This window comes from Eschrichtius robustus, chromosome X (assembly GCF_028021215.1).
Source record: "Eschrichtius robustus isolate mEscRob2 chromosome X, mEscRob2.pri, whole genome shotgun sequence".
Lineage (NCBI taxonomy): Eukaryota > Metazoa > Chordata > Mammalia > Artiodactyla > Eschrichtiidae > Eschrichtius > Eschrichtius robustus.
In genome coordinates, this window is record NC_090845.1 from 113623026 (window position 1) to 113644308 (window position 21283).

At 44.8% G+C, this 21283-nt stretch overlaps 1 protein-coding gene across 4 annotated transcripts in view; it reads left to right on the forward strand.

Moving 5' to 3' along the window:
* Positions 1-16104, forward strand: part of OCRL (OCRL inositol polyphosphate-5-phosphatase) — a 55371-nt gene extending 39267 nt beyond the window's left edge. For 3 of the 4 annotated variants that reach the window (XM_068533060.1, XM_068533063.1, XM_068533061.1), the window contains exons 19-24: positions 7862-7885; positions 10703-10819; positions 11748-11832; positions 12425-12552; positions 13307-13418; positions 13632-16104. In XM_068533060.1, the coding sequence (XP_068389161.1) occupies positions 7862-7885; positions 10703-10819; positions 11748-11832; positions 12425-12552; positions 13307-13418; positions 13632-13756 (591 nt within the window). In that variant the 3' untranslated portion in view covers positions 13757-16104. The remainder of the gene's footprint in view (positions 1-7861; positions 7886-10702; positions 10820-11747; positions 11833-12424; positions 12553-13306; positions 13419-13631) is intronic. The other variant, XM_068533062.1, reaches the window with a different exon arrangement.
* The last annotated feature ends 5179 nt before the right edge of the window (positions 16105-21283 follow it).

Sequence of the window (21283 nt, forward strand, 5' to 3'; positions counted from 1 at the left end):
AGAATAAGAATGTCACTTTAACACGCCTTTCATTGGATTAAGCCTAAAAGGAAAGAGGAGAAGGTAATATGTAATTGGCTCTGGTCAGGAATATGAGATAATACGAAGTTCACTGAATTAGATTAAAGCCTCCCTTCTCAAAGATTTATATCTTTGAGTTATAAAGATATGCTTACTTGTTATGCTCTTCATACTTTCAAGGCATTTTTATATAAATTAGCATGCATGTGAGGTCCAGTAACGGGGCGGGGGGGGGGGGGGAGTGGTATTATCCTCATTAAATATATGAGAAAACTGAGGCACAGAGACAATAACTTGCCCAAATAGTGACAAATCTGTCGCCCAGATTTTCTGACTCCCAGTCCAGAGCCCCTCACTATATCATCGTATCTAATCCAAGTCAGACTCAGCTGCTTGTTGGAGCCCAGGCCATAAGTGAACCTCAGAGTACCTGCCTCAGAACCCCCAGGGGTCCTTACACAAGTGCAGGCCCCTCCCCCCACTCACCTCTGGCAACGGAATCAGAATCTCAGGGTGCGAGGCCTGGGGATCTGCATTTTATCAGCATCCTGGGTGATTATAATATGCACTGAAGTTTGATACAAGTTTAATGTGACTCACTCAAGAAAAGAAAGGAGGAGGATTTCTCTTTCCTGACACCAAGCTATAATATCAATATCCTTATGGAGGAAATGCTTATTATCTTCAGGAACGTAAATTAATTTAGTAACGAGTTCATTCTGTTAAGAACCTTTCTTCTAAGTGAAAATATTGTTGGATTTGTGTGCAGACATCTTTGGGCTATGAAAGTATACTCTTGGTCTTTTACCAAAGAAAATTAGATGGCGTGACAGCCGTATGTTATCATTACCATTAGTATTCACATTGATGCTTTTGGCCTAGCCGGAGCAGTGATTGTTATCATCTAGCGGGGAGGGCTAGACCGGCGGGCAGGCTGCTGGCTTGTCGGAGTGTGATCTGTTCTGTTGCCATGGAATTGTTTTAGCGATGACTCAGATGGCAGATTAAAACCCTTGAGTTCAGTCCCAGCATTCTTTCTTGGAATTATGCTTGTTTCCCTAGAGCCCTCATGACTGAATGTATTAGCCCTGGTTGAGAGACAACCATTTTTTTTTCCAGAAATTCATATCCTGACATTCTGTTATTTTTCATGATACTTATTTTTTCTTCTACCACCATATTCCTATCTTTTGAATGTATTATTTCACCTTTTAGGATATGTTCCAAATGAAGTTGTCTCCCTTTCTTTTTCCTACCCCTTGCCTCCATCCCAGACACCATTTCCCAGCTTTCTTTTTCCCAACTTTTATTATGAAAATGGCAAATGTGCAGAAGAATTGAAAGAACAGTACAGTGAACAACACCCACATGCCTTATACACATATACTGACATATACTTTTTTTTGCTCTACCATTTGAAATTAAGTGGTGATGTGTCACTTCACCAGTGAACACTTTGGCCTGCCTCTCTTAAGAAAAAGAACAACTTCTATATCAGCACAATGCCATTATGACACCTAAGAAAACTAGCTACTCGGTATTCAGATTTCTCCAGTTGTCCCAATAATTTCTTTCATAGCTTTTGTAAAGCCAAGATCCGATCTGGGTTCATGCAGTACATTTGGTGAGGTCTCTGCAGTCTCTTTTAGAGTAGAACAGTCCTTTCCATTTTTCTTTAATGACTTTGCCTTTTAAGAGTCCAGGACAGTTGTCCAGTCAGGGGTCTGCCATTTCCTAAATTTGTCTGATTGTTTCCTCTTGGTAATTTTTAAACCTGTCTTTTTGTACTCCCTCCTCCCACCTTATTTCCTATAAACTGGAACTATTTGGTCAGAGTTGGCAGACACATTATACTACCCTTTACTGCAATTGTCCCATATTAATTAAAGTGACAAGAAGGAGACTCAACCAGCATTAAAAATGTTTATTTTATTTAAAATATTATCAAGTAATTCAACCACATTTGACCATGAATAGGAAGTAGTCAAAATCTTTAGTGGAGTTAATGGCTCTGTAGGAAGCCTTTTTTCTTCTTCTTGTGCACACATGATTCAAAGTTTTAAAAAATAGAACCCGGATCATTTTTCATTACAAAATTGCTGAGTTCTTTTTAAATTGTATGTGTGTGGTCACCATTTATTCTGTTAAAGCTTTTATTTTGTAGGATTTAGGGTTCTGATTCTTTTCACAGCCTGTTGCATTTAATAAATTCCTGGATCTCATTGATGAGGAAATTATCCATATTAGTGTGGGGCAGTAAACAAGAAATCTAAGATTATCTGTACCCCATTTGTAGTACCTTCCCACTCTCTTTTGGCTTGATTTTGACCTTCTGAAATGCTTTCTTAGGTTTGTTTATTCATGCTTGTTCCAAGACCCAAGATGATATTTCAAATCCCATGAGACAAGGCTATTAATAATGATACCTGTTGTCCTTTTTTGTATTATTTACTCTAAAATTTGAGTGAAACCAGAAATGAGTTCAGTGCCTGTGTTGACTCTCCCTGTACTGTTTTCACAAAGATTCTTGTGCCACATGCTCTTCCCCCCAAATGCAGAATAAAGTAACTGGCGAAAGTCCTTTTCATTCTGCCTGATAGTGACTTTGCCGCTACTAGAACTGTTGGGATTAGCACAGGTGGCAAACAGAGGAGAATCTGTTTTGTAATTATCCTTATTCTTTTCCAGAATTAAGATAGATTTTTCTGGTTTATTAATTAGCATATTAAGTAGCATATAATCGTCAATATTTATTCATTATACATTGGATGCAAAATATTATGGAGTTTATGTGGGTTCTTATAATTTAAGAAAGTTTACTTGTATGCACAATATGGCTAAATTCTAAATCGAGGTTAGTAGGGAGTTTGGTTACAGATAATCTAAACATTTACTACCTTTATTGGCTCATGTCCAGTGTGTTTAGTGAGTCAATATTTTGGAAAGTCACTTAGAATGAGAGTTGTGGAGCTTGTAATTTGTATCAACAATAGATTCCTTTCCTGTGCTGTTTACTCAAGCCCTTATATGCTATAAAAGCTTATTGATTGACCAGCTAACCTCTGTGAAAATCAGTCTCAGATTCAGCCTGTTTTGGTGTGTGAAGCTGGTTAAGTAGGGTGGGAGCAGTGGATAGAGAGGTTTTTTAAAATATTTAAATATGTTATTACTCTGTTTTATGTTATTTTTTAAACTTATTTTATTATATTTTATTTTTGGCTGCATTGGGTCTTCGTTGCTGCACGCGGGCTTTCTCTAGTTGTGGTGAGCAGGGGCTACTTCTTCGTTGCGGTGCACGGGCTTCTCACTGCAGTGGCTTCTCTTGTGGAGCACGGGCTCTAGGCGTGTGGGCTTCGGTAGTTGCGGTGCATGGACTCCGTAGTTGCTGTGCGCGGGCTGTAGGGTGTACAGGCTTCAGTAGTTGTGGCGCGCAGGCTCAGTAGTTGTGGCTCGCGAGCTTTAGAGTGCAAGCTCTGTAGTTGTGGCACATGGGCTTAGTTGCTTCATGGCATATGGGATCTTCCCGGACCAGGGATCGAACCCGTGTCCCCTGCGTTGGCAGGTGGATTCGTAACCACTGCGCCACCAGGGAAGTCCCTTTTTTTCTTTTTAAATTAACACTTTTGCTCTTTTTTTTAGTATTTATTATTTATTTATTTATTTTGGCTGCACCGGGTCTTAGTTGTGGCATGTGGGATCTTCACTTGCAGCATGTGGGCTTCTTAGTTGTGGCATGCAGGCGGGACCTAATTCCCTGTCCAGGGATCGAACCCAGGCCCCCTGCGTTGGGAGTGTGGAGTCTTACCCACTGGGCCACCAGGGAAGTCCCAGGGGATAGAGAATCTTGAAGTCAGCAGATGAGTTTATACTGGAGCCAGAGGGCATCTAGATCCACCGCAAGTCTTTAATGAGTTGTATGTGGCTGTAAATGGACACATGTGGAGGAACATTCTGGTTTGCATGTAGACTGGACTAGTAGAGAGGAGGCCAGGCTTGAACCCACCAGTTAAAGGTTTGGCTTGTAAATACAGAGGTGAAAAAAGTTGAGGGATGGGGGAACCAGCTGTATTTGCGTGGGGACATGTCTATTAGGAGAACAATATCAAAAATTTGAAATAACATGAATAACAACTTGGTGATTAATTGTCCCCAGTGATCTCTCCAAGTAGGTGTTTACTTTGTCTTACTGATCTAACGACCCATTTCTTATCCTGTTAAGTGTATGGTTTGTGTTTCTTTTTATATTTCACATGAACGAATCCTTTCTAGAACTTCAGTATCCATTCAGTTTTCTGCTTTTTATTTTTAAATTTGAATCTGCCTCTAAATGACTCTTTTTACATGATTTTAGCTGCATTTACTACTGGGAAAATTCCTCTAAGGGTGAATGCTGGGATGAAGAATGATTTGCAGTGCATTTGTAGTATGCCAGTGTTGCCCCACTGGGGACTCCTGAACGCTTTTCCCTTTTAATGTGATCAACACGTAGCCTTTTGCAGAGAGTGGGCAAGTCAGTTGAACTAAGTGATTAGCAGCAACCTTAGGACTACCTTAAGAGAATGCTCTTTATTAGTGGGAGCTAAGTGGTGTTTCTATTTTCAGAGTTGAACCTAGACTTGAAATAAATATAATTTACGCCTACTTTATGCCTGAAACCAGAGAAGTAAACTCTCAGTGTAAATCTGCTGCCCCTCCACCAGTATCAAAGTCCTTTTGATTTCAGAGTTTTCTCTTGTATCCATTCATTTCTTTAAATAATTCTTTATTGTATTATTTTTAATTGTATTTTATTTTTGGCTGCGTTGGGTCTTCGTTGCTGCACACGGGCTATTCTCTAGTTGCGGCGAGCAGGGGGCTGCTCTTCATTGCAGTGCGCGAGCTTCTCATTGCGGTGGCTTCTCTTGCTGCGGAGCATAGGCCCTAAGCACGCAGGCTCCAGTAGTTGTGGCACACAGGCTCAGTAGTTGTGGCTCGCAGGCTCTAGAGTGCAGGCTCAGTAGTTGTGGCGCACAACTTAGTTGAGGGCTTAGTTGCTCCACGGCATGTGGGATCTTCCCGGACCAGGGCTCGAACCCGTGTCCCCTGCATTGGCAGGCAAATTCTTAACCACTGCACCACCAGGGAAGCCCCATTCATTTTTTAAAAAATATTATGTTCCCATTATTAGTTGAGGTGCTTGCTCTCTCCTGCTTGACCTACCTCGATAGCCTTTTAACGATTCCCTTCACCTCTATTTCCCTAGCCTTCTATTTTCCCTCTTCAGGGCTGTCGGACTGATCTTTCTGTAATACAGCTTTGGGGCCTATCACTTCCTTGCTTAAAGTTAGACATGTGGCTCCCCCATGCCTGCTGAATACAATCCAAGTTGCTTTACCTGTCATTCAAGGTCCAGCAAAGTCTGACTTCAACACACCTTTTTAGATTTATTTCCTACTATTTTTCTCATTATTCCCTCCTGCTCCCCACGAACCAGATGACTAACTCTTCCCTAATCTCACCTTGTGATCTACCTTCTCTGCACCTTTGTTTATTTCTGTCCCCTCCCACTTGTAATGTCCCCACCCCATTTCTGCGCTTTAAAATCCTGTGAATCTTTCAAGGGCTAGTTAGGTTGCATCACCATTGTGAAAAAGTCCCCTGACAGCCCCGGTTGAAAGCCATCTCTCTTTCCTTTGAACCCCTGTTTTTTTGTTTGTTTGTTTGTTTTAACCATTTATTGAGAACTCATATTGGTGAATTACAGTAGTGCCAGGCCATAAATTCTGGGAATCCTTACCCCAATTCAATTGTAAACCCGAGTCAGGGACCGTGTCTTTCCCCTCTCTGTAGCCTCACTTTTCACACCCCCCCTACCCCTCAAAGACATTTAGCTCAATGCCTTGCACTGGTAGGTAGTCAATGCCTGAAGAAAACCTTTTGGAGGGCTTGGTTTGACAGGTTAGTATATAAAAACTCCGCCTGGTTTTACTCATCATATCATGTGGCACATATTCATAGGAGGGAAAATAGAGAAGTCTGTCAGACAAGCAAATTCTCTATTTGTTAATAAGTAGTTCTAAATTTTAAAAAAGGTTGTGCTCCAAAATTTAGTTAAATTAGGTGTTTGGCACTCAGAATTAACTTCCACATTAAAAAGTGTTATAATTACAATACTATCAATATGTATACTTTTTAAAGCACTGTTACTCTGATTATTTTTATTTCATTCTATATATGGTATTTAAAAGTCTAGGTAAACCTACAAAAGCATGTTTAATTCATAATGTACCTAATAATACTAAAAACCCTACCCAGCATATATAACAGTCATTTGGGACAAATGCATTCAGCGTTACTACTTGGAGTATCAGGGAACACATATTTCCCCACCTCCAGCCTCCTGCACATCTGTGACGGTAAGATCAGGATTTTTCCTTTTACTCTCAGACCGAGACGTGGGATTTATATCCAAGTTCTTGGCGGCCCATGGCGGGATTGGGAGTTGCTGGGGAGGTGCAGGGAGCTTTGAGAGACCAGGCCTGCTGCTGGCATACTGCGCCACCACTGCCCCACACCCCCTGTGTTTTAGACTGCTTCCCTGTCCCTGTGAGGTAGATGTTATTATCCCTGTTTTAGAGATGAAGAAACTGAGGCTCTATGAAGTTTACTAACTTGCCTGCAGTCTGTATGAAATAATAAGAGGTAGCATGAAGATTTGTACCCAGGACCGTCTGACACCCATGCCTGTACTCTTTCCACTAACCCTGCTGCTTTATAACTGTCTTTAGCCTGCTGGAAGTAGAATACATTCTCCAAGCTTTCCCCTGCCTCTCTGTCTAAGAAGCAGTCAGTTTATCCGTTTTGAGCTATCTAAGGGAGCATAGTGGTAATGACTGTGGAGTCAGTCAGACCTGAGTTCTAATCCTGATTCTGCCACTTAATACATAATAGTGTGACTGTGGGCAAATGATTTAATCTCCCAGAGCCTCAGTTTCCTCATCTGTAAAACGGGAATAGTATCTACTTTGTGCGTATGTGCAGACTAAATGACATCGCAGTTACTGCTCCATGGCAGATGCCCCCTAAGTGGTGGCAGTAGTTACTGTCACTGTTGTCATTGTTACATTGTAATAATAGCACAAAAGACAGAGGCGATTAAAAAGGTACCTTCTTCCCTCTCCCCTGCTTCTCTTTTTTCTCTTATACTCTATAGGAAAACACAGTAGGGGATAACGATGGATCTTATGGTCCACAAAGGTCTGAAATGAAATGAATTTGCATTTCAGAGGGACTTCCATATTTGAGGACTCTAGGGGCCCTTGAGGAGGGGAGAGGGTACCGGGCAATGGAAAGGAGTGTGAGATACTGCTTGGGAGGCTAGCTAGGGTGAGAGGTATGGCAGTGGAGAGGAGAGAAGCTTACCATCTCCTGAATGGCCGCTGTCGGGCTCACAACCAAATTCTTCCACTGAAGTGGTGTCAGGGTGAGCGAGGTGCCACACAGCACAGCGGTAGGGCCTGCCTCCAGGCAGCACGGGAAAAGGAAATATCAGTGGGTGTTTGGCCGGCTCAGCTGGCAGCTGCCAAAGGACACAAAAGTCTAGGACTGGACATGTATGTTTCTTGAGCGATAGTCTCAATATGCTGCACAAAATTTGAATATGCATGATAGAGAATTTTGCATATGAGAATATGTTCCATTTTCAACAATCATGATTTATTTGAAGAATTTAAAGCTGTTTAAAGTATATGTATCTAGCGAGGTAGTGCGTTCTAATAATACTGATCTGTTTCTAATTCTGTTAATTAATTCTAATCATTTTCTATCTGTCAATGACTTTCTTTTCCTGCTTTGCTCTCAGGAAGAAGACAGCTTCCTAGAAAAGGTAATGCAATCCATTGGCGGTTCTGTGTTTCCCTGTGCTTGATTAACATTTAGCCATGGTCCCTGGAATTTATCCCGAGGCTTTCCCACATCAGACACCTCTGACTCCATGAGAATCCCCCAAAGTCCTGCCAGCTGTCTTTAAGTGTGTCTGAAGTACAGGAAAGATGTTTATTTTACTGCACCAGTCAAGTCATTGAGACCCAGTACATAAAAGCAATAGGACTCAAGGTTCCAGATTTGTATTTTTGAAATAAGAAGTAACTAAAGAGCTGTCTTGATGTATGTGAAAGCTTGTGAGATGGAGGAGGGTACCGTTTGCCATTTTCCATTTCCGATGATAGTAAAAGCAGAAGTGAATTTCTGTTGCATTAAGAGTAATTTGGGGGAAGTGATAATAGTGATTAATTACTGAAAGAATACACAGGTACGATCAAGAAATAGATCATAGACTAGAATCCTAGAGCTGAATGAGATCATAAGGGATCATCTGGTAGAGCTCCCTGCCTTCAGACAGGGTAAGGTGTCTTCTCCATTCTAATAGACAACCAAGGCCCAAGAAGGTTCAAAACCTCGCTGAAGTTATACTGCTCCTGACATCAGGGGCATGAGGCAGAGGGGACTAGAACCCGGGTCTTCTGAATACCCAGTGAAGGAACCGAGCGAACGCTCCTTCTGCGGTGCTTTGCCACCTCTCCATCTTCAAGCTGGAGGCTGCCTGGCTCCACACAGGGCCATCCGGTAGAGAAACATGGGCTTGAAAAACATTCTTAAAGCACTTTCACACAGTATCTAACGTGACCTCCCCATTTGGTGGAGTTTAATGCGGTTTGTTGGTGGAGATGGTGTACTGTTTTTGTGCTTCAGTTAATAGCGCTAACGTTACAGAGTGTGAGCTTATCAGGCACTAAATGTGTCCCATTGAAAGAAGAAGACAAAGCATGCCTGGTTTCCCTTTGAAAATTAGAGTTCAGGATAATTTGTGGACTTTTTAAAAAGTATTGTTTCTTGTGCATAATCTTTCTCTAGACTTCAGAGATACAAGTATGACATTTCATATTATCACACATGAATTTGAAAATGGATAGTGGATGGTGTATATAACCTACTGGCATATTATTAACCTTTTGAAACCACTGAGGATTGAGACGGCTCTGCTTCCCAGCCCTTCCCTGTTAATAGCAGGCCATGTGTCTTTTCATCTTGAACAGTGCCTTGTGTTGCCTTAATGCCTTAGTACAGGAAAAGTGCTAATTGGATGTCAGATTTTTAAAAAGTACATGAATCAGTGCTGAATAATTTCTATATGGTAAGCTTGAAGGTGTCTGCTAAGGAATCTGTACCTGTGTTGCACTTGGTCCAGAAAGTGAGCAGAGTGCATTATGGACAGTGTTTTGGCTCAGATATCATCTGGATGCCTGGATTTAATACTTGCAACTGGAAAGAAGTTAGTGGGTGAGCCACTGATAGAAGGTCTGGCAACTATAGGAAACGTGAATATCAAGTGATAGATTCCCAGGGAAAGAAAGAAAGGAAGCAAAACGAATGTGAAGAAGATAGATTTTAAATGATAACCAACTGTCATGCTGCCTTCTCTTCCTTATTCCCTTAGAAAGGCGCACAGTGGCTTTAAAAGGTCACCAGTGCGTACTGAAGAACAGAATGTCAAGAAGAACCCTCTGCTCTGTTCTAGCGTACACACTATCTGGAAGTAATGAAATGCTTCTCTTCTTTCCCTTAAAGCGACACGGCTAAATAAGGGTTGTGGATCGAATTTACAGCATTTCCTAAATTTGAACATATATCATATATGACCTTAAGCCGGAGGTGTAGGAGGGGGAAGATGCCAAAAATTCGTCACCATTTTCTCCACTAGATTTTTTATGAAGGCTGCCTTCAGGTGCCTTTTAAACTATTTCAGATATCTTTTTGGTATAATTTATATTTGACTATATAAACATAAGATAATTGAATTTATTCCCCATTTTCAAGTTCAGATTTAGTTACTGATCTAATTTATGTCACTTCTGGGTTTTCCTCTGAGATTCTTTCAGGAGAATCTAACATAGAGTAGAAAGTTAGGTGAAAGGAGTCAAAGCCCCAAGAAATCTTTGCTGAGCTATTACTATAAAGAATAACTTCTGGACTCAGAGCCTAGACTTTTCGTGGTATTTCTGGCTCTTGGTATGCTGTATTCCGTTTACTATTTTTGGATCTTAAGACTTTGAGTTTTAGTGCCTTAAGATTAGACCTTCTATCAAGCCTGAAATATTCATGTATGTAGGTCTAATGTGAATTGTCTTTCATTCCTGAGGACCAGAGAACCTCATTTAAATCAACAATGCAAGCTCTGATATTTGTGGTAAGACCTGAAAGAAGAATAAGTTAAAAGTCAACAACAACAAAAAGTCAACAAAAACCTAAGTAGATGCTGCTCTCTCTCAAAGTGCTCTGTTGACAATTGTAATTCAGTGGTCCATGAGTCTCCGGTGGTGTGTGGGCTCTACCGTGACTGTATTGCTGGTTCTCAGTGTCACCCTTGAAAGGATTTACAGCACACAATGCATCCACGTGATAAACATAATAAACCCAAGTGGAATGCTTAACGGTTAAGTGAAACATCTAGAAAAGGAGATCATTTAACTGTGGGAATCCGTATCGAATGCCTTCTGACCAGGAGTGTCCCAGTGAGAAAATATGAAAAGTCTTAAGAGGTGAAGATGAGATTATACCCACATAAGCAGAATTTGAGGGAGATTGTTACACACAGAAGTTTTCATTGAGACCCTTTGGATTCTCACCCCTTTTTATCTATTAGGAGAAATCCCTGCTGCAGATGGTTCCCTTGGATGAAGGTGCCAGTGAGAAACCTCTTAAGGTCCCCAAGGAGATCTGGCTCCTGGTAGATCACTTATTCAGACACGCCTGTCACCAGGTGAGTGAGAGTGGGCCTGCCCTGCAACTTTGGAAGGTGTGTGAGTCCAGTGGGAAATGATAATACCTCACGTCAGTATATGCAGTGCTTTTAACTTTCCCAAGCCACCTCCGCAGAGCAGCACTGTCATATCAGATTGCCTGGGCAGATGGAAGTATCCCCGTTTACAGATGTGAGAGCTGAAGCATGCAAGCTAGGTGATTTACCTAAGACCACGGCATAAGAGTAATGGCGGAGCAGGGCCGAACTCCTCCCCTGTCTCCTGGCTACACATGCTTTCCCCTGGACTGCTGAGCACCTGAATCTGTAACGCCTGCTTTAGCTGTCATGGAGGCATTGCAGATTTCAAAGTCCAAAGCAAACTTCAAGCCCATTTCTTTAATTTGGTCCTCACTTTTCAATCCTATCTAAAATACCTGCCACCCCTAACCCATTCTTCCAAAAAAGAAAACTTTCTTGGGACTAAATTGAAAGATAATGTTGTCTTACCTATGGAAAAGTGAAGAACTTGAAGGCAAGGTTTGGTATGGACATGCCCTTTTACTCCTGCCCTAGCATTCTGTGTATCGGTATTCGAATGTGGTTCCATGTTTGGACTCTGCCTTCTACTTGTCAGGAGGCTAGAAGTGGGAGCACCTGGTCTCCCCATGGAGTCCTCTAGTCCCCTGCCATATCAGGTACAGGCTGAAACCTTTGAAGATAATTTTCTAGTTTGAAATAAAATTTCAGACAGATTATAGAGATGATAAAGGGAAAAGGGGCCATTGTCACACCTTTTATGTATTAGGAACATATTCGTGTTCCTAATCACGAATATGCACCTCACCCTGCCCTTTGCTTCCTGCTGCTCTCCTGAGCCCTGGGTGATCGTCAGAACCTTAGTGCTGATCATTTTGCCATGTTCCATTCATTGTGACCTCTTTGGTAGGAGGACCTGTTCCAAACCCCTGGAATGCAGGAGGAGTTACAGCAGATCATTGATTGTCTGGATACCAGCATTCCCAAGACAATCCGTATCCTTTTCGACAAAGGCTTAGGAAGCTGGATGTGTACTTGCCCAAACTCTTCTTCCCACCTACATTTGATTTTTTTTTTCCATCTTTATTTTCTTTGTAGCTCTCTTTTATTATAAGGTAATCATTGACTATACAGTTAATTCCTCTCAGAAACTTTCGACCTCTCTCCTTATCAGACTCTTACTAAAAGGAATCAAGGGTTAGATAATGACGACTTTTAATTGGCATGGGACATAGGGCCCACAGCCATGGTGCTGTTCTGCTTTAAGCCAATGATCACTCCTGTCACCAGGACAGGGAGGAGGATGGGAAACGTTGGTGACTAGTTTCTAGTGTGAACTGTCATTCTGCAGGCCACATTCCCTTGACCTTCAAGTTGGGCCAAACCTCCCAAGAGTCTTTGATCAATTCTGTAACAACTCAGCTGCAGCATACCTGGACCAATAAAATATCAAACCCCAATTAGGATCAGGGCGCTCTGAATACGAGGAAGGAAACCATCCCTGAGGGAGCTTGAGGAAGGGAGCAAATCGGGTCTAAGTGTGGCCTTTTCCTTGGAGCCTCTTTCCCTTGACGGGAGTCAATCCAGCTGGCAGTAATCACTCAGTGGCTGAGGCGCTGCTCATTTTCCTGGAAGCCCTGCCAGAGCCTGTCATCTGTTATGAGCTCTATCAGCGATGCCTCGACTCTGCTCAGGATCCCCGGATCTGCCGACAGGTGAGTTTTATCGCTCCGAGAATGTGTTTGAGGCATGTTCCCCCACAGAGAAATCATTGAGTTTTACCAAACCAGCTGGGCAGCCAGCTATGTGATAGGATGGGTCTGGATCTGTTGTTCATGGCAGGGCACCAGCACTGAGAGTTGGGACCCTTAAATTTTAGGTTGTGTTATTTCCTATTATATTTGCCACCCTTTTCCTGTTGACCTATTGAGTAGGGTGGATACCTCTACTCTGGGGTAAGATTAGTGAAACAGATCGTACATGGGATTCTGGATGACATGACCAGGAAGGGTGGGTGACACTTGTGAGCCTTTCTTTTTGTCTTCTTGGTGTTTGTTTTTAATCTTGAAATGATATTGATGCACAATAGCTGAGAATACCTCTGAATCAGACTAGTGAGTATTGGGAGGTGCTGCCACCCATGCTAAATGGCATTGCAGAGAAAACCACAGCCACCTGCCTAGGGAGATGGGAAAAGACTAGGCTAACACCCATCTGCTCCTGAGGTGGGGCATGCATGCGAATGTGTGATAACTGCGTGACCTGCTCATTGAGTGGACAGGGGCCAAACAGTATGAGCATTCTGCCTCAGGAGTTATCATTTGACAGGTACTATATTGGTCATGAGTAAATAAAGGAGGAGTCCTGTAAGGGTTGGATTATAAACTACTTTTATGGCAGCTGTGAGCTCTTCTTACTCCCTTCCTCCACCTGTTATCCTCACTGCCCACCCCCTTTTTTAAAAAACAGGTGATTTCCCAGCTTCCAGGATGCCACAGAAATGTTTTTCGTTACTTGATGGCATTCCTTCGAGAACTGTTAAAATTCTCTGAGTACAACAACGTCAGCGCCAACATGATCGGTAAGAGCACTTCCCAAGAACAGCCACACGGGGGCGTTGGTCGGGACGGTCCGTGTACGGTGCACACGTGTATTCCCTCCCTAGTGTCCAGGCCCGCGCCAGTCACTTCCTCCCACTGCCCTCATTCCCTGGCCCCCCAGCCCCCATCCCTGAGGCTTCGCTTAGGTTGTGTCTGACCGAGGGTTTTCCCCTTTTCTTTCTCTCGCCCTCTAGCTACTCTCTTCACTAGTCTCCTCCTAAGGCCTCCACCCAACCTTATGGCAAGACAGACTCCAAGTGACCGCCAGCGTGCTACCCAGTTCCTTCTGAGTTTTCTGCTTGGGAGTGATGAAGACTAATAATAAGCCTTTTCCTCTTACTACTCTCCAAGATTCTAGAGGCGGAAGATCTTGGGCACCAAGTATTTCAGAATGTTTTGAAAAGATACGCCACAGGAAGGGTCTGTTGCAGAATTTTGAGGCTGTTGGCATGAAAAAGTTCTGTTTCTAGTGCGAAAGGAAGCGAGTTTCCTAATCCCTCCCTTACCATATCCTACGCAGCAAGATACTTTTAGACTTATATTGCCAAGCCAAAGTTACCATATTTTGGTGTTTTTGTGTTCTCTCTTTGTAAGGCAAAGAAATCTGTATTTACACTCCTTTACCTGGGGATGTGTTTGTTGCCCTCCTGCCCAGCTGTCATGATTGTCCTTAGCACCCGAGGCCTAAACTCTGAGATGTTCCCGTTCTAGGCCTACAAGCACTACTTGCTGTAGCTCAGACTTGTCTGTAGTCCTTCGTCTAAAGCACTTTGGCCCCACCCCCTCCCCTTATCACCCCTTTGCCCTCTACTCTGCTAATACTATCATGTCAAAAGAAGTCTGGGTGAGGCTAGTGACTCCTTGGGTGTCTCCAAAAGTGAGATAACCATCTCCATGTAGTTGTTACATGCATTTGTGCATCTCTACTACAATGGCATCTGTACATTTCTCTAACATTGGCCTATTGTGGATCTGCAATGGGTGGAACCATATTCTCTTGTCTCAGACCACACTTAGTAGCAGAATGTTAGGGACTGTTAGAGATGACATCTCATTGATGTGAGAGAATCACAGTCAGAGTGGAAGCACTTTGAGTGTTTCAAGAGTGAGAATATTCATGCTCAACAGGTCCTGCTTCCTACCATCCATTTTGGTTCTTATTCAAATTTTACACGAGAACCAATCCTGGGTGTCTGTGGGGCCCATCCCCCACTTAGAAATCCACCTCCAGAGCAACACTTGTACCACAGTCAAAAAGGGAGGCTGCACCTCAAGTGGGCCTCTCTGTGGTAACTGCTCCTTCCCCCAGCAGGGGCATTGAGGATAACCCTTAGAACCCCCCTCTCCGGTCTTCTGAAGTACCAGGGGCAGATGTCACCCGCTCCCTCATCAGGACTGACCCTGGGCTCTACAACCAGCTGCCCTTAGCTCCCAGTCACCTTCTCCAGTGCTGTGTAAAAGAGACTGTGCAGTAGGATGAACCAAGCACCTTCTCTCCCGCCCAAGACAACCCTCTGAGCTTGTCATTTACTCAAGCTCCTGCGGGGCAGCCCTTTTTAAAAAAAATTAATCTATGTTGGTTGGCAAACCAGCCACCAGCCACTGACTGCAAAACTGCCTGATGCAGTTAGCTTCCTCCTGGTTTTCTTTCATTAAAACCACCCTGAGTTGACTCACTGTCACATGTTCACATGAAATCCCAGGAGCCTCATGTATAGGCTCTGTGTGTGGTCTTGGGCATTGACTCTTCTAGAGCATCAAAGGAGAGAGCCGCGGGAGCACCTGCCATGAGTGGTTCTCCAATTCCCCCATCTCTTATGCGTTGAGTCCTTTGGGGGAAGAAAAGGTATGTATCCTGTGATATTCCGGCTAAAGCCTCTCCTGAGTGGGAATTACAGAAGTAGGAGTCAAGTTACTGGTTGCCAAATAGCTGCAGATCTGTTAGGCCAGGGGCTGGGTGTTGAGCTTAGTTAATGGCAGACTGAGCAGAACAGCGTTGTCATCTCCATTAGTCCAGAAAGGGGTCGCTGGAGAGGCAGATGGTAGAAGCTGGGGCAAGGTCGTAGCACACAGACAGGGAAACGCCTGTCCTAGACACATTTCCAGTCTGCTGCCACCTGGGGCCTTCAGGTGGTCAGGGATGTGGTTAGTGGGGCTGTGTGCGGCATCCGGCTCACTCTCCAGAAGGCAGATGCACTCAGTTGCTTTCCTGCCTCAACCTTCTTTCCAGCTCTGGTCCTGGGACGTACACAGGGTTGAGGGTTTTAGACAATCTCTAGGGAGGGGGGACAAGAAATAGAGCAGACATAAGAAATCTGCTTCCCTGCTGTGCCTACTCCAGCCCCACCCTCTAATTCCTAAGTACCTCTCATGTACTATTTCCTAGCGCCTCTGAAGTAAGGAGTTTAGAGCCAGCTGGTAGGGGAGGACTCTGCATCTATCGTTTTAGGGAAGAAGCAGTTCAACCCCACGTGGTGATGTTGCTATTAGTCTCCCTTTCACTGTTTCCTGATTCTTACTCTGTAATTGTTTGTTGTATTTCCCCCAAATGTCTTGGTCACTAGGCAAAGCTGCTAGTGGGATTCTGTATTTCATGTCATCTTTTTTATTATAATTTATTGCAATTTTTTTTTTCTGAATAAATATATGTTGTGTGAAAAACCTAAATGTGATCTTAGGAAGAACTGAGGAGGGAGGCTTATGTCACTGGGTCCCACTCGACTGCTGCAGTCCCCACCGCTACGCCTGGACTGTCATTTCCTGTCTTACAGGGAAATACCGTAAGAATTCTCAGTATATTTGCCCTTGGAGAGGAGAAGAAGCCACATATTTTCAGAGATTAATAAAGCAGTCACAGTGTTTTCAGAGGCCAGCCAAGGATTCTTGTTTTGACCCTGGGGATTCAGGCAACAAAATAACACTGTTAGGAGAAAAGATGTTGATTCTTAATGCCCATAAATGTCACACTGGGTCAGATCCATGATCGCGCCAGCCCCAGGAATCTGACGAACTTCGCTGTCCACATTTTGGGAGAACCCAGTTGGCCTTGGCAACATAGCCTCCGTAGTGTAGACATGCCTCCCGAAGAGCCTGTTTTCACGTAATTCATTTTGCAACTTTTGAAAAATCAGTTTTGAACTTATATTACCTCTTGGGGTGACAAAGTCCACAAATTTAATTGTGCTTTTTCTTTTATGGCTCTAATCTGAACTCTGAGACTTTAAGAGGAGATCCCTCATTGGAGCAGGGTGCTTATTCCCCTGCCGCCGCCGATCTCTAGTATGGATTTGGGCGTTCCGATTCCTTTCCCTTCGAGACTGAAGAGGCCTCAGCTGGAGGCTGCTTGTCAACCAGGGCCCTTTTCCAGTCCCCTCTGACTGTGAACTTGACCCTGATGCATGTGCTGATTCAGTGTTGTCATGAACGGTTTTTCTAGCCCCACCCGAAGCCTTGGCAGAAGAAGGTGTTTCCTTTTGCGAGTGATTCCCCCCCAGTGGACGGAGACTGACGGCCAGCAGTTTGTACACAGCAGCGGGCGGTGTGGCAGAGCAGCCTCAGTGACTGCCTTCCCAGAGGTTAGAAACCGCGTCCCTGGCTGCTGTTACAGGAGACCCGGGAGGGCCTTCCTGACCGCAGGGCAGGTTGAAGACCTGGCTCTTAGTGTAGCCTAATGATCTAAAGCCACATGCTGCCATGGAGAGATCACCATGAAATGTTAGGGAGAGAACCTTGGTGGTGATCTGATCCAATCTCGTTGTTCTGATGGGCAAAGTCAGGCTCAGAGGGGACAATGAGTGACTTAATGTCACTTAGGTTAGTGACATGGCATGGCATAGTGGGAAAAAAGAGCTTCAGCTTTGGAGTTAGACCTGGTTCTTTTTTCTAATTTTTTTACAAAATTTTTCAAACATAGAGAAAAATTGAAAGAAGGCAACAGTGAACACCCTAGACCTCTAACCTGTGCTCACCAACTGTTAACGCTTTACCCGAATTGCTTTATCTCAGAGGGGCCTGGTTTCAATCTGGGTTCTGCCGCCGCCTCCTTACGCATGATCCTGGACTAGCTAACTTCTAGTTTCCTGGCCTGTCAGATGGAGTGGGCATAGTACTGATCTTATATGACTTAGCTACGTCAGTCTCACCACTTCCCTCTTAAAAACCCTCCAGTGACTTCCCAGTGCATTTAAGAAGAAAATCCAAACTTTCCCATGGCCCACCAGGCCTTGCATTATTAAATGAGAAAGAAAGGAAGTGGCAAGCATGCTACCCGGCACGTAGTGGGTGCTGGGGAGACGTTAACCAGTCCCCGCTGCCCCTAGCTCCGCACCATACCGTATGACCCTGGCTCTGCCGCACTGCCCTAGGCTTTCGGGATCTCACTTGATGTTGACAACCTTGTCAGCTCAGTAAATTCTGACCCCGTGCTCAGCCTGTCCCCCTTCCCCCACCACACGCCATCGCGTCACCTTCCATACTTCCGTATTTCAGAGTTTGGCCACCCATCTTTTGGAGAGTGGGGGTGAAGTGTAAACTAAACGATGAATAATGAGCTGCCATCACCAGCATGGGACAGCTGGCTGCTGTGAGCCTTGAACCTCGGGAACCCCACCTGCAGTTCTGCCCGTCTCCCCCCTCTCCCCATCAGCCTCCTTTTGCTCCTTCCTGCGCCACTGTGCCCTGGCCTCAGTGCCTGGTTTCTAGCCCTTCTTCCTTCGCCTGCCCCTTGGATACAGCCCCCCTTTAGTTTCCACCTTTGCTGCTCCTCACCCAAGTTCATTCTTTCCCAACCAATGCTCCGTTCTCCCTCACCTCGGTCCTGTGGAAGCTACTCCCATGCCCCGGTTCCCTGAGAGGAGACCAGGGCCTTGCCTGTTCCTCAGTCACACTTTGAAGCCATGGCTCTGTGCTGTTCAGTGAATGGTTCTCAACCTTGGCTACTCATTAGAATCATCTAGAGCATGTTTCTCAAAATGTGCGCCCCAAACCAGCATCACCTGGAAATAGGTCTAAATCAGTGGTTCTCAACTCTGGCTGCATAACCTGGGGTACTTTACAAAGTACCAATGCCTCGGCTCCACCGTGGACTGTTGGAATGCCTCCCAGCCACCCTCCCCTGCCCCCTGCCACTGTACTCTGACGCTGTCCTTTCACTCCTCCCAATGGGCTAAGCTCTTTCCCACCTCAGGGCCTTTGCACATACTGTTTTCTCTCCCCAGAAACCCCTTCCCTCGCGCACTTCAGAATGCCTCAGCCTCCGTCTTTGCCATGCTTAACCCTGAGTCACCACCACCCCCCTCTCCCGACCCATTCACTCTCTTTGCTCCCATTCCTGGGTTCCTGGCACAGCATGCTGGCTGGCTGGCTGGCTGGCTGCCCCTGGGCCTGCCATGTACCATTCATTCCACAGTCCTCCTCTTCATCTCTAGCTGACCCTTCATAGACCCGCACCTCAGGGACCAGGGAGGCAGGGAATTGTAGTGGTTTTTCACACAGGCTCCAACAGCCAGACAGCCTGGGTTCAAATCCCAGCTCTGCTACATCTTAGATGTCTGACCTTGGGAAAAAGTTAATTGACTTCCCTGGACCTCAATTTCCACATCTTAAAATGGAAGTAATGATAGTGCCTCTCCTCATAGAATTGTCAAGAGATGAAATCAGCTAATATGTTTAAACGGCTTGGAACAGTGCCTGGTGCATAAGTGCTAAATAAATGGCAGCTAGTATAATTATTCCAAAACCCTCTACTAGCCTCAAAGGCCAGACCCCTCTTCCGCTGCCCTTCAGCTCCCAGCAGGTGACTGCACCCTTTCGTTTGTGAAAATGTCAAAGCGGTCAGCCGAAGCAGCCCTCTCGAAGCCCTGCGCTGCATATCAAAATGTCTCCAGCTTCCCCTCATCCCTCCCCCTTCCCGCCTGTCTTGGAAGTAAGTGGTCCTCCCTGCCAAGGCCAGCTCCTCCACCCCACCTCCTCCCACCCTTACTGGCCATGCTCCTGTCACCATCACCCCTCCTTTTGCATCTTCTACATCAACTATTCATTCAAGTATTTGTTGAATGTCTCCTGTGCGCCAGATGCTGTTCAAGGTGCTGAGGATATAGAAGTAAACACAGTAAAGTGGCTGCTCTCTCGGTGCTTTCTCTAGGAGGGTGGGGCGGGATGGGGTAGACAGACATAAAAATAAACCGTGCACAAGGTAACTGGAGATCATGATGAGAGCTCTGGAGAGAATAAAGCAGGGTGATGTGCCAGAGGGCACGGCAAGGTGACTTGGTCAGGGATGGTTGCTTTGAGGTGGTGATGTTTGAGCTGAGACCTAAATCTCAGGAAGCCAAAAGATCCCATATATTGATTTGAATGAAGATTACACAGTATGTACACCCACCTGTCCCACAAAAAAGCTAGCTGCACAAGATCTGGCAAAAAACCTTCCAAACAAAGGAAAGAGCAAATGCAAAGGTCCTAAGGCAGCAAAGGAGCTTGCCGAGTTCAGGGAACAGCCAGGCAAAACACAGTTTGGGGTACGAGGCGTGCTGGGCGAGAGGCAGGCAGGGAGCTGATCACGTACAGAGCCCGGGGAAGGAGGCTGCCTTTTATTCGCCGTGCAGCAGGAAGGCATGATGGCTTTATTCGGGAGTCATATGATTTATGCTCCCTCTCCAAATCTTAATAATAGTAATAATAACTAATAACTATAGCTATCATTCATCCCAGATGCTGTACGAAAACACTTAACCTCACCTTTAGCCTTGACAACCACCTTATAGGGTACCACGTTATCCCACTTTCACAGGTGAAAAAAACTGAGGCTCAGAGAGCCTACCTAACTTGGTACTTGGCTAGTGGCAGACCAGAATATGACCCGAGACCAAAATTTGTGTTCTGAAACACAGCCACCGGGGCGTGACCATCAGGGAATCCCCTCAGCACATCGTTTACTCTAAACCTGTTGGATTTTCCCCTCCTCCAGTAGTGATGATATATATTGATCCATCTTGTTTTCCTCTGATAACCATGATGAGTGATGACTATGCTATCTGCAGGCTAGAGCTAAACCTCAGCAAGGCTGACGAGCCCCTCTAGGAATTAAGCCTGTTCTCAATCACGCTGGAGGTGGGGCGGGGGGGATGGAGCCCAGCCTGTGACTTTAAATAGAGATATTAGATCAGTTCATCATAATGGCAGATTTTGGTGACTACGACTGCAGTATCCACATTATAATCACAATAATAGCCATTAAGTGCATAATATTCTCTGCCATCGCTGCACTCCGACAATGCAAAACTCCAGATACAGAAAAGTGGCCGCATCACTCGACAATTTTCACTCTCTCATGAAGTCTTACCGCAGGGTACAAATGTGATGTGAGGACTAAGCTAAATCGTATGCCTCTACTAAAGGAGTGTGGCACACGAGAATGCGATATTAATGCCGCCAGCAAAGTTAGCGTAAAGTGTTCTGTGTTAATCAAATTAACAGAATACAGGCTTGTGAAGTTAAGGCATGAAAATAGACACCATTCAGAATCTGGACAACACACAAAAGTAACTGCATAACAAGAGCACGGGCTGGACGTCTTACTGTCCAATTATTACCGTGCTGTTACAAATGGGCTAAATCAGTGAGTTGCTTGGCCTAGGGCAGTGATCCTGCACTTGAGAACCACTTGAGAGCTTAAGAAACGCTGATGCCCAATCCCCACACCGTGAGAGAATAACTTAATTGGCCCAGGGTGGAGTCCTGGGCATGGGATTTTTAGAAACTCCCCGAGTCCCTTGGTGGACCGCCAGGATTGTGAAGCTCCGGGGCCCAGGGCAAAGAGGCCCGAGGGACAAGTCAGACTGGCTTG